Source organism: Spermophilus citellus (genome assembly GCF_964194105.1).
Source record: "Spermophilus citellus genome assembly, chromosome: 4".
NCBI classification, from domain to species: domain Eukaryota; kingdom Metazoa; phylum Chordata; class Mammalia; order Rodentia; family Sciuridae; genus Spermophilus; species Spermophilus citellus.
This window is the reverse complement of record NC_138185.1, coordinates 124503716-124517457: the sequence shown is the minus strand read 5'-3', so window position 1 is coordinate 124517457 and position 13742 is coordinate 124503716. Positions and strand designations below refer to the sequence as shown.

The 13742-nt window shown below is 36.4% G+C and overlaps 1 protein-coding gene across 1 annotated transcript in view; it reads right to left on the bottom strand.

The window, feature by feature from the left end:
• Nucleotides 1–13742, bottom strand: part of PRTG (protogenin) — a 133186-nt gene that overhangs the window by 17655 nt on the left and 101789 nt on the right. Inside the window, exons 12-15 of the mRNA XM_081290211.1 lie at nt 6933–7028; nt 6172–6358; nt 5183–5310; nt 3798–3968 (exon numbers count right to left, since the gene is read on the bottom strand). Coding sequence (XP_081146337.1) covers nt 3798–3968; nt 5183–5310; nt 6172–6358; nt 6933–7028 — 582 coding nt within the window. The remainder of the gene's footprint in view (nt 1–3797; nt 3969–5182; nt 5311–6171; nt 6359–6932; nt 7029–13742) is intronic.

The window sequence follows — 13742 nt, the reverse complement described above, 5'->3', positions numbered from 1 at the left end:
ATACCAATGTGTCTATGCTAGATGGGATTTCTTCCAAGAAAACTTACCTTTCTACCCCCACCACTTTGTCTGTTTCCCCTATTTCACCTTTCTTTACAGCATTTATGACACTATCTGAAAATGTAGACATTTGTTAAAATTTTTGTTACCTGGGATACAAGCTCCAATGGGGGGGGGGGAGCAGGGATTTTTGTTTGTTTTGTTTTCACTGTGGTGGTATAGCAAGTTCCTAGAACAGAGCCTGGCACATGGTAATCACTCAATAAAACTTGGTTTAATAAATGAATATGTTCCTACTATGAGTAGTCAAATTCTTTTGGCAAACACTGAGTTAAATGGAATTCTCTTTTTATAGAATTTCAAATTTCTAATGTGAACCTCTAATAGGAGGATATAGTGATTCTCAAACTTATTTACAATCATGGAAAAGACTTTTCTGGAGGAGGAGCATCTTTATAATCTCAGAAAAGTTAAGGAATTGCTGAGACAGGGCATAATTTTCTTCCAGTGTTTTTTAGATTTAAAAATAATTGAGTAGTTTGTGCTGATTTATTACATACCAGGAAGGTAAAGGCTATAATTTCTGATCCACTTTAAATTACATGCAAGTATAATATTGTACCACTTTTCTGCTCCACCATGCTTCCATGTAACATTTTAGCCACAAATACCATGTACTCACCAGAAATATTTTTTCAAATGTTTAGATTCATGAAAAAGTCTTATTTCATTTGGTATTAAATATGTGAATTAAGTATATAAATATATATAAAGCTAATATATATATTATTATATATGTAATAGAAAAATACATTCTTGGGGCTGGGTTTGTGGCTCAGTGGTAGAGCACTCGCCTAGCACGTGCAAGGCACTGAGTCCCATCCTCAGCACCACATAAAAATAAATAAATAAGTCATTGTGTCCACCTATAATAAAAGAAAAAAATATATATTCTTCTTTTCCTCCAATGTTTTCTATACTTTTGCCTTTCTAAAATTCCCCTGTTTAGAAAAGACAATTTTACATTTATTTTTTCTTCAAATATCATGTTGTATTTTTTCATTAAATGAGTCAATTCCTTTATATTTTTCCTCTCTAAAATAAGTACAACTGTTTTTTACTTATGCTGTTTATTTGTTCTTTAAGAATCACTGGCATTAGCTATGAAAAGGGTTTTCTGCATTCAACAAACGATAAAAGCTTTTCACTGAGACTGTTTCTTAAGATTGCATCAAGTAGCATGTGAGATTATTCTTTCTTGTGCCTAATTATAGTTAGAAAAGTTAACATAGCTGTAGAAACCTGCTATTACAATCCATTTTGCTATGGAGACATCAATAAAGTAAAATGTTATTTTCTGATTTTTCAAACTTAAAAATGAATGAACTTGAAAAGAGAACAAATTTTGTTTCTTTTTTGGCAGGTACAAAAAATTACAAGATATTTGTTCACGTGATCAAAATTCTTATTAAAGACTCTTCCTCATTAAGTCAGGTTTGTTATTTGGTTGAGTATTGCATCAATAAGCCATTTTGGAACTGAACAACTGAAACTGAATTAAACATTTTTGGAAAATGATAGGCTGAGGCATTTTAGTGAATTTCCCCAATGAATCATGCGTCCATCTGCTCACTCCTTTTGAATGCCCCATCCACAAAAACTTTGGGCTTGGCCACGTGAGTTGCTCTGTCCAGTGGGATATCAGTGACTGTGTTGCAAGCAGAGGTTCATAAAGGTTTGAACCTGGGGCTTCCTCCCTCTCGTCCTGATTATGAAACCCTCCCTTACTGTTTTGAGGTTCTCACACCCTATCCAAACTGAGATAGCTGCATACTCTTGAGAGGCCAATAGAAATGCCCAGCTGATTCTAGTCAAAACTGCTGACTGAAGGAATTATAAGAGAATAAAATAGTTAAGTTTTAGAGTGGTTTGTAAGGCAGCAATAGTAATGAACAAATGTAAAGTTAATAGCTATCAAATACTTACTACTTTCAAGTCTCTTCAGTAATCAGGAAACCAGGACTTAGTGAGCCTTCTGATATTGAAAACTATGAATATACAATTATCAAAACTCCAGCTAAAATTAATATTCACTTGCTTTACAACTGCATGCAAACAAATGTTTTTAAATTCACCTTCCTAGTTAGGAAAATATTCCCCTTCAAAGGTAAACTTTGTGTTGAAATGTCCAACATTGTTATTATGTTTACAATATGTGGATGGCCAACAAAATTCCTTTGTTAAATCCTTTTTTAAAAAATATGTTTTTTAGTTATAGTTGAGCATATTTTATTTATTTTTATGTGGTGCTGAGGATTGAACCCAACATCTCACTCATGCTAGGCAAGTGCTCTACCCCTGAGCCACAACCCCAGCCCTTTTAAATCCTTCTTAAGCTTTTAAGTGCTTGGCAATTCTTTCCCCAGCACGTCTGAATTAAGGAAGTGCCAAAATAATGAAGTTTTATTGTTTATATGATGATCCATCTAAAAACCGGCATATGGAGCTTGTCCAAATGAAAGCTTAAAGATTTTAAAAAGGAGCCAGGGGGCTGTGGCTGTGGCTCAGTGGTAGAGCACTTGCCTAGCATGCTTGAGGCACTGGGTTCAATCCTCAGCACCATATAAAAATAGTGCGGTGACACATGCCTTTATCCCAGCAGCTCAGGAGGCTGAGGCAGGAAGTTCAAGAGTTCAAAGTCAGCCTCAGCAACTTAGTGAGGCGTTAAGCAGCTCAGTGAGACCTTGTCTCCAAATAAAATACAAAATAGGGCTGGGGATGTGGCTCAGTGACCTTGAGTTCAATCCCCCTTTAAAAAGAATACGGGGTTTGGGAATTAGTTTTTCTCAAATAAAAATAATGTTTAAAGGTACTAAATACACTGTCATTAAGTCCTAATCATATTTTCCCTCTACTTAAGTGGACCCTAACATTCATTTGGGTCAATTTATTTGCATGTGAACCATTTTTATAGGAGTCTTTCCCTTAAACCAGGTCTTCTTCCAGGATTGCCTACTCCAGAGCAAGATGCAGTACCACCAGAAACATCCTAATTACCTATAATAATTCTCCCTCCCTTAGTTCTCTCTCCCCCGCATCCAAGCTATTAAGTCCTGTCCATTTACCTCCTTAGTTTCTTTCAGCCGTCCTTTTTTTTTCTACCTCTATCCTCTTGTCCTAATCCAGGCTTAATATCCCTTTCCCAAACTATTAAGAATCACCTCCTGGGGCTGGGGTTGTGGCTCAGTGTACAGCATTTGCCTAGCATGTGTGAGGCACTGGGTTCGATCCTCAACACCACATAAATATAAATAAATAAAATAAAGGTATTGTGCTATCTACAACTAAAAGTATTAAAAAAATAGTCACCTCCTTACTAGGAATATTTTGCATTCCTCTAACCCCACTCCTCCCCAGCCAAATCTCTTCTATTGTAAAAATGATCATTCTGAAACAGGTCAAAGGCTTCCCAATGCTATTTAAATAAAACCAAAATCTTTAATAATTTGTTACTTCACACATAAAAATATAAATTCAAAACAAAACTCTGGATCCCTCTTTCCCTTTCTTTCCTTATATCACTAATAACCTTACTTTTCATCCTCCTCAATATTTCGTGATTATGAGAAGCTTGAAGCCAGCCTTGGCAATTTAGTGAGACCCTGTCTCAAAATAAAAAAGAAAAAAAGGAATGGGGGATACATCTCAGTAGTAGAGCTCTTGTCTGGCATATATGAGGCCCTGGGTTCAACTAGAACTGTAAAATAAAAAAGGAAATAATTTATGACTATATTTACCTTCTCGGTGTAGAACCTGCCACTCTCCTGCAATCCAGGCCTTCCTGGAGGCATACAAGATAGTATAGCGTGTCACAACTGTCTCCGGGCCATCAGGGGGTTTCCAGGAAACCAAGGCAGTGTCATCCTCTATTAATGTCACTTTAACTCCAACTGGTGGGCCTGCTGGTGCTGTGTACACATGTAAAACATATCAGTAGGATAAAATGGTTCATAAACACTCAAACGCCTGGCTGATACACTAGTAAGCTTGGAAAATAGTTGGAAAAACTAGAAACTATTTTTTAAAAAATCTAAAAATTACAGTTTCTAAAGATCATTAAAAATAATGGTGATAATGGTAAAGAACTTTTTTCCCTCCTTTTTCTGAAAGCTAATTTAATTTTTATGTTAAGGATAAAAAAGCATAAAAGAGATAATAGCATCCTAGATGGGAACTTATTAAGTCAAAGGGATTATATTTTTAAGACACTTGAGATGTTTTTGCTAAATTGCTAACTAGGAAGGTTTACAGTTCTATCACATAGTAAGTGCCACCCCATCAGTTACTGAACATGAACTGTGGTTCCTACTAACAACGTATAGAACCATGACTTAATGGGATCTAGAACTCAGAAGAAAATGCTTCTGAGACCAAAACATTTATTTCCCCAACATGCTGTAAATCCATGAGTTTAACAGGGTAGACTAAAGTCTAATAATTTATAATGGTGAAAAGTAGTAAGATCTTGGAATTTTAGTTGACTCAATCTTCAATACGAGCTAAACATTTGAAGAGCTGGTTTTGGGTCCACATTTCCTATGGAATAATGCCAAAACCATATCAACAAAGCCCAGTGTTCACTGACATGTTTCTTGCTCTCTTTCAACATACTTAAAATAGAGCAGGAACACTCCTCCTAGATCATCTAGTTCTTCACCCTCATTTGAGAAAGGGAAACACAGGTTTAGAGACATGAAATATCTCAGCTAGAGCCCATAAATGAGCCTCAGAACTCACGCTCAATCAAATATATTCACCGAGCATAGCATCAAGCTCATAGAAACAAGCTCCAGGGGCTGGGGTTGTGGCTTAGTGGTAGAGCACCTGCCTAGCATGTACAAGGCTCCGGGTTCGATCCTCAGCACCACATAAAAATAAATAAATAAAGATATTGTGTCCAACTACAACTAAAAAAAAAAAAAAAAAGAAAAAAAAGAAACAGGTTCCATTGTGGGTTCCTAGGAGCATTAGCAAACATCATTATTCACTGACTTCCATTTTCAATTATTTGTGTGTAAGTGGTAACCAGGATAGTATCCTTCTCAAAATGATATACATATTTCTAAAAATTCCTTTAAAATATTTTTGAAGATAAAACCCAGAATGAAAGTGTTTTCTTTACCTTCTGGAAGTGTGGAATGATAGACTACAGGGCTCCAGGGACTGGAAAGCTGATCCACATGCAATCGAACAGCAAATTCATATTTAGTGTTTGGTTCTAGACCTTGAACCAACATGTGAGTTTCTGATCTATAATAAACAGTAATGAAGTTGTTAATTCCAGAAGCCCACTGTTTCTAAAAGATTGTCAGTTTTTTCCTAACCAACAGGTAGAACATACTATCATTAGCTTATTTTCTTTAAAAACATTTTTTCAAACTATAAGAGCAATCTAATGTATTAAATAATATTACATTTAGTATTATTCTATAGAAATAATCCTACAAGTTGCCTCTCTTGAGAAGAAACCAGAAAATTAACTACAGAAATGTCCCAATACAAAGAGACTTCCCCAGAAATACTAGAAGCCCAATTATTCTTTCAAAGCATCATGATGACACTGGGCATGGTGCTGCATGCCTGTAATCCCAGCAACTTGGGAGGCAGAAGCAGGAGGATTGCAAGTTATAGGTCAGTCTCAGCAACTTAGTGAGACCCTGTTTTAAAATAAAAAATAAGAAGGACTGGGGATGTGGCTCAGTGGTAAAAGTATCCCTGGGTTCAATCACCAGGACACCCCCCCTTCCCCCAATGATGACCATTTTTGTAACTCTAACCTACAAAACAGAATGACAGCCTTATTTTTTTGATGCCCATGTGCAAATGGTATTTTTTTTTCTCTAAACATGCTGAGTTTAGCTACTTGAAAATAATAATAGCTTCTTGCCTAATCATGTTGCTGAGAAGTTTTTTTTTAATCACATGCAAATTAACTTTAAAAAGTGCAGTTTTCAGAACTGAATGTGGTAAAAATTGGGAGGCAAAACTCCCAGCATTTTAGAAGTAAGATAAATGCTCACAGCTGAAGCCCAAACTGGGATCAAGACAGTAAAAAGTAAGTATGAATGGGGAGGAAGGCAAAGATAACCACCATTAACAGAAGCTACGTACGTTTGCAGATACAGAACCAAAGAAGCATTCTGTAGGCCAACAGGGTTACAGCGGATGGTGTAGTTAATGATTTGCGCGGTGGTGAACGCTGGCCTCCTCCAGTGCAGGAAGATGGAAGAGGAGGTGTTAGCCTTCGCATAGAGATGGTGTGGTGGTGGTGGAGGAGGGACCATGCGATCTCGAACAGCTATTGAAAAGATAACATTAATTCACTGCATGATACAAGGTTTAATGTAGAAAGCGGTAAAATCAGAATATTCAATTGTGTAAGTTGATTGTAGATCATTTTTCCACCAGAAACTCATGGTCTGCAGTTACCTCTCCCAAACCTAAACAACTCTTCTTTAAGTTAGGTAAGGAGTCAAATACTGTCAATACTGAATAGATAGGACAACAAAGTACTAGCCAAAGACATTAAGCAAAAACAACATCCTCTTTAGTAGCAATTAAACAGAATAACAGTTGGAGAGAAACCATTAGCTTCAAGCTGAAAGCAGACAAAAGAAAATTCAGTGTGTAGGTTTTCAGTGGTTATTTTTCCCAGTTAATTTCTAACATTTTTTTCCTTGCAAAATTAACATAAGTACATAGAATTTTAAAATCTTACTTAAATATTTACTGAGCACCTATGTGGCTCAACATACTGTGCTACGCAGCATGAAGTATATAAAGTTAACCACCAAAGATTCCAAGTAGTAATGAGACTAAAATTTCAAGGAGGAGGAGAACAGGGTGGGTGATTAATCACAACTCTCACGTACACACGCATCCAGGTGTGCTGACGGTCTGGTCAGCCTGGTAGCCATCTTCTATGTTGTTGTAAGCCAGCAGTCTCACATGATATTTTCTTCTGGGGTCTACAGAGAAATAAAAATGTAAATGTCAGGACCAGCCCTCTGGATATGAGCAAGTGTTCTGGACAGAGCCTTTTAGATTTTAGTTTTAAAACCCTCTTACTGCATGGACGGTCTAAGGAAAAATGAAATTTTTCTTCTTCTCCCTACATGGCATGACTTAGGGATCCACTTGGTATGGCACTGCTACTGTGACCCTAAACTTCAAACTTTACAGTACTTCACCTAATTTCCAATGATCTCTATCACATCCACTCCTCCCCTCCATCCTCTTCCTCAAATGACTAGATTCTTAATTTTATTTTTTTAGAGAGAGAGAGAGAGAATTTTAATATTTATTTTTAGTTTTCGGCGGACACGACATCTTTGTTTGTATGTGGTGCTGAGGTTTGAACCTGGGCCGCAAGCATGCCAGGCAAGCGAGCTACTGCTTGAGCCACATCCCCAGAATCTATTCTTAATTTTAAAAGACCTGAGTTGGGCTGGGGTTGTAGCTCAGTGGAAGAGTGTTTGCCTAGCATGTATGAGGCACTGGGTTTGATTCTCAGCACCACATTTAAATAACTAAAATAAAGGTCCATCAATAACTAAAAATATTTTTTAAAAAGACCTGAGTTAAAAGTATCACAGGAGGTCATATTATGAAGACTCCATACTATGTTATAACTATATGAAGAAGTTTTGTATTTGGCAGTTATATACCTAAAACCATGGAAATCAAAGTGAGATTGTTTTCTCCCTCAGTGTTAAGGTAAATTACAAATGATATTTTTAGTACCTTTGAGAACTTATAATTAGGTGTCCTTCAAGTTTTAAATTTGTCTTAAGTGTAACATTTTAATAAATTATATTTTCAAGTATAAATTCAAAAAAGATGGGTTAGTGCTCCCTCTACTGGTGCCTATTAACTACTGCAACACTAACACTAAAATCTGATCCATATATTTTAAAACCATTTTTTTTCAGGGCTTTGGGGGAAATAAATGGTTATAATTTTGAACTGATACACTTTTTAAAGTTGTCAGAGGTTAACAATATAAATATGCTTAAAGTTAATTGTAATAACATTTAACTATAAAGTACTTAAAGTAAAATTAAATACTACTCAGAAATAATGTATTTTTCTATTATATGTCTCTTAATGACAAACACAAATTCAATATTTTATTAACAACCTTAATAAATATATGTTCAGTGTAACTTAAATAATAAAAATACAGAGTAAATTCAAACATTTAAAACTTCAAAAGTAAAATGTAAGTTTTATAAAACTTTCAATTTTGTAAACCTTATAAATGTATTATAATATTTACAATAATGTTCTAAAGTATGACATTATCATTTCCACTTGTTAGAATCACAAGAAGAAAATTTTCTACAACTTAGAAGTCAGTATTTCCTAGATAGAAAGGTAGGAAAACTAATAACATTTGACTATCTCATAGAATAAATCTTTCGAATACAATGTCTTATTTGACATTTACAAAACTTTAAAGTAAAACTTCAAAGTATGTGTTATTCCTGTTTTATAAATTATGGTACATGGGTGTTGTGAGCCATCTGTGGGCTGTGTGTGAGTCATGCGCATTTCAGAGTATGAGGGGACTGGTCTGGCATTACCCGCTCTTTGGGCTGTGCAATGCATGTGGGCCTTTTCTCTCGCTCTACTTGTGATCCTGCACACCCCTTGAGATGGGTGTGGCTTTCCAAGATGTCAATCAATTTGCTGACCACAAGACATCACCAAGCAAGACTCCACCTTTCGAAACTCGATCCCTTGCCTTATTTGGGTGGAATAGTCTATGAATGGCTTTTCCTCAGTAAACGGGAATTTCAGGTGTGCTCTCTCTTTTGCTTCTTGCCTCCCTTGCCTTTCAGCGTGGAAGCTGACACCTGGGGTCTCAGAGCCGTCCCTAACCCCCAAAAAGGTATTTCTGTGTTTGTGTGGATTTTTAGTTGCCAACCTGGCCAGCTAGTGACACATGGGTGTTAAGGGGGAATGTCATCAAAGGTCATGAAAGCTTAGCCAAGAACCTGTGGGTATTTCTATGACAAAGTACAGGGCTTCTAAGTTTACACAAACACATGTCTATCACAAGTGAGTTTGTCTCCTTATAACAAATTTCAAAACAGATGTTTGAACAGCTTATAATTATCAGCAAACATGTTCACATTTGGATTTCATGACTGAAACTGTTTCTAAGTAAGCACTAAAATTTTAAACTTCAAAAGGTTTTGGTTTAGATTGATAGCTGTATAATTTGGATCTAATTTATTTTTTCTATACTCCTTACATTTTGCTGTACCTTCCAGTCAACTGGATTCTGGGTTCAATATTACATATACTCCCTCTGAATTGGCACAAATAGAATTCAATTAGCTTTTTGCATCATAGTTCTTTATTCATAGTGCAACTTTGAAAAACATTTCTCTACCCTCTCTTTAGGGAAGCACTCTCATGTAAAGTACCCTGCCAAGTATGCATCAGGTACAGCCAAGGAAACAAAAGCAGATTCTCCCTCAAAGCAGCTCACGTTCTCTTTAGAGAGCCAAAGATGGATAGCTGATTGTGATAGAGTGTGAGTATGGGTGGAGAAATCAATCATTTTTCAATGCAACCCCCCTATTTACTGGGGAATCTTAGTCAACACTGCATGAATACTTCTCTGGAATGGTCAGGTTTTGTTTTCTTTATTAAATTATTTATTTATTCTAATTTGTTATACATGATGGCAGAATGCTGTTCATTTCATATGACAGATATAGAGTACAAATTTTCAAGTCACTGATTGTACACAAAGTATTTTCACACCATTCGTATCTTCATACAGGTACTTAGGGTAATGATGTCTAACTCATGAAATGGTTAGTTTTTACTAGTCCTTAAAATCGTGTCTTCAGCTTTCCCTTTATCCTCTTTAAGATATAAACTCCATACACTAAATTTTAAAAAGTAATAAACATTTTTTGTTGATCAGACAGAAGCAATTTATGTGTCTGAAAGATGAAAGAACAGAGTTGCTCCTTTAATGCCCTGGGACCTGCCTGCTGCCCACTGAGGGCAGACTCATAAAAGCCCCACGCAAGCAGAGCAGCACTTCTGAGGCCAGTGGAAACCATCCAGGTATCCTGGAGTCTCTAGGGCCAGGCTCTTTCCCATGCTGGTTTACCTAAGGTCAGAAACAGACAAACCACCAAATAGGAAAATCAACTACATTAAAGTACAAGATCCTTTTTGCCCAAACAAAAACCAGAATAAGTATAGAAAACAGGACATACCACATAGAAAAAATAAAGGAGAAGGAAAACCTATTCACATTTGTTCATGTGTGAGCTACTCATTATGCCATACAAAGAATCTCATTTAAAAAAAATCAAAATGAGAGGTTAAAGGCAAAACTGAGTAATGGACTGCGTGGATCTGCCAGAGTAGCCACATCATCCTCTTCAGCTTTAAAAAACCTGATTCTAACTACTATATTATTTTGGTTTGTCAATCCAGAGACCTTGCAACAACCTGACTCATTCTTGTTTATCAATGTGTTAGAAATTTGACTTCATATACTATTTGTAAATTTAAGAGAAGAACCAGGGACCACGGTGCTCAAGTTATGATGAGCATTATCAAGTAATGAGAGTTGCCAGCTTAGAAAGAAAATAGAGACGAATTAAAGGAATTAAGAATACCGAGTAAAAACCAAAAACTTTTAGAACCCACATATTATGTGTAAGTAAATGCACAAAGAATGAACCTCAGCATAAGTAGCACAAGACCTAAAATCTTACAGTTCTGCAAAGATTCTCTGCACATAAAAGACAAAGCAGAGACCAGGATCAACACCATGAAATACCGCAGAGAACCAGTTCCGAAGGCCTGCGATAGCCCTTCTTGAGTTAAGCATTGCCATGTAGGTGGGGCTTGGTTATGTGAGACTCAGCAGACTTAGGCTATGTGGCTTGGAGGAAAACAGCAGAGTAAGGAAAGCAGCCACAAAGAACAGTGCAGGCTTCCTCAAAACCCAGTGAAGGAAGGGGGAGAAAGACGGGTCGGGCAGGGTAGGTCCCAGAGTTGGTCCTTAAAAATTCAACACATAAAAACCAATTCTTACTGCTTAAACTTGCTTAAAGAAAACACACATTTGATCCTAAATGTTTTGATTCATACCAGTCCAGCTCTGAAGTGTTGGCTTACATAAAAGTGATTGTGGATGCTAGTTCAATGGACTTGTCTCTTCTTTATTAGGGAGTTAACTTTTGGCCTGAAGGTGTCTTTCCCAGCAATTGGCTCTGGCTCTATCCTCAATCTTCTCCACTAGCTCCAGCTTGCCCTACTTTTCTTCCTTCTGATTCCTTCTCACCACCAACCAGCTCTTCCAACTTGAAGCATTAGTCATGGAAAGCAACAGCAGATTCAGGAGTCTGACTGATTGAGAAAGAGTTCACAGGTATCAAATCAACATTGATCAAGTGTCTACTGAAAGTCTTGTATTGCATGGAAGACCCATGGATTAGGACACAACTTCTGCTTTGGATTTCCATCTACTGAAGGAGACAGATTGATAAATGAATATTCCACTTGTATTATTCATTAGACTTGAGAAAATTCCTTACTTACTCCTCTAAATTTCATTTATTTTTATCTAGAAGACCGAGATAGGACTTCCCTTATAGAGATTTTCAAGAGTATTACATGAAATCATGCCTATTAAATAGTCTGTGCAGTTCCTGCAAATAGTAAACACACAAAACTATTATTACATGAGTAAAGTTGCCTGGAAGAACAGGAAAAAAAAAAACAGCACCAAAAATATGCACTTAACAAATCTGAGAATCATTTTGCTAAGTCTTGTCGATATTAAAGATATTCATTCACACAAAGTAAGTCTAGAGTCCAGAATATCAGCAAATTAGCAATTAGCAAAGACTGAAGCTGAGTTCTATTCTATCCTCACTAATATTCCACGATGCATACGGCAAGTAAAGGTTCCCAATGTGTGTCTGACTTACATAAGCAATTGAAAGGGCTATGTTTTGTGTTATGGCCACTAAGAATGTTTGATTCATGTTTTGGCAAACATGTTACATGTGGCAAATCCACCTTCACCCACATCTTCCACATTCATCTAATAATCTTCCATCTGCTAACAAAGAAAAAGCCCTGATGATGACGAATGCTTTAGAAAACAACTTAATGAATTTCTTCCCTAATGGAAGAACAGTAAATTGTTTCATAAAAGTGAAATATGGAAGAGTTTGAGGGCTAGTATTAAAAACAGTAAGCAGATGGACACAAAACTAATCCAATCTGTTAATTATATCCCATTTTTACAACCAGGTGTTTATTGCTCTTAGTAACTACAACTCAGAACAAGAAAAATGAAGGCCAATTAAATGAGATTCTCAGTAAATGCCAAGATTTTTAAAAGCTGTATTAATCAAAATCTGCCTAGTTCCATTCTTACTACATGAAAATTAACAATAACAGTGCACCAGCTGTATATGTACAGCTTTTTAGTTACTTACTAAAACTACTGGTACAATGTAGCCTTTTAAAAAAATATTTATTTTTCAGTTTTCGGTGGACACAACATCTTTATTTTATTTTTATGTGGTGCTGAGGATCGAACCCAGCGCCCTTCGCATGCCAGGCAAGCGCATTACCGCTTTAATGTAGCCTTTTCATTGCAAAGTATTCTTGAAGACCACACAACAAACCCCATGCCTTCTTCCAGTTATTTTATTTGAAAAACTTGCATTTCTCTTCTCCACCACGAGATGGCATCTGTGTGTCTAAAGAGAGTGATGGCCACACTATGCTATTTATGAAGGGAGAGATTCAATACCAGCTGAAATTGATCAATGATCAAAACAAAACAGGTATGCATGGAATAAAGCTGTTGCTTAAGTTTCACCTAATGAAAGGCTTGATGAATTGCAAAGCGGTAAGAAGGAAGAAAGGCTGGCTTGGATCTGTGTCATACATATAAATATTTCATATGAACTTCAAAAAACCATAAGGTGGGCATTGTTTCTGCACCTGTCCTTTCCTAATGACTCAACATTACTAAAATGCTAAGAGACAGCATACATAGAACAGTGGTGAAGGGCTGAGATGTTAAACCCAGTCTTGACTGGATTCCAATTCAAGTATGTTCATAACTGTATAATATAGCAAACTTACTTTCTTTCTGTGCCTTGGTTCTAATAACCTATAAAATGGGCATGATAACACTGGCATCTACCTCATGAAATGTTGGAAGGAGAACACAATTTACTCATGTAAAGTGTTTAATAAATGCCTAGGTGTGATAGTGTCATCGTCATCGATAATAATATACTGATAAAATATCAACACAGGTCCAGCATCCTTAAACCCAAATTCCAAAATCTGAAACACTCTGGTCCCAAGCATTTTGGATAAGGGCTGCTCAACATGTAATAACAATGTAAAATACCTACTATCAGGTTCCTAAATATCTGGCCCTGGTGCCTTCTCATGTAGAACAGCACGGTAGAATAGGACTATTTGAGTTTGAATCATGTTTCCTCATTTTAAAAATAAGAATTAAATGTAAAATATTTAGAAAAACACCTGGTTCATGGTAAGTGCTTATTTAGTGCTAAATAAATAAATGTAGGAAAGAGACCTGGCTTGGGGATTTAGATTTTAATCTTGGATTAACTAGCTGTGTGGCTATAAAAAGTCACTCAGTCTCC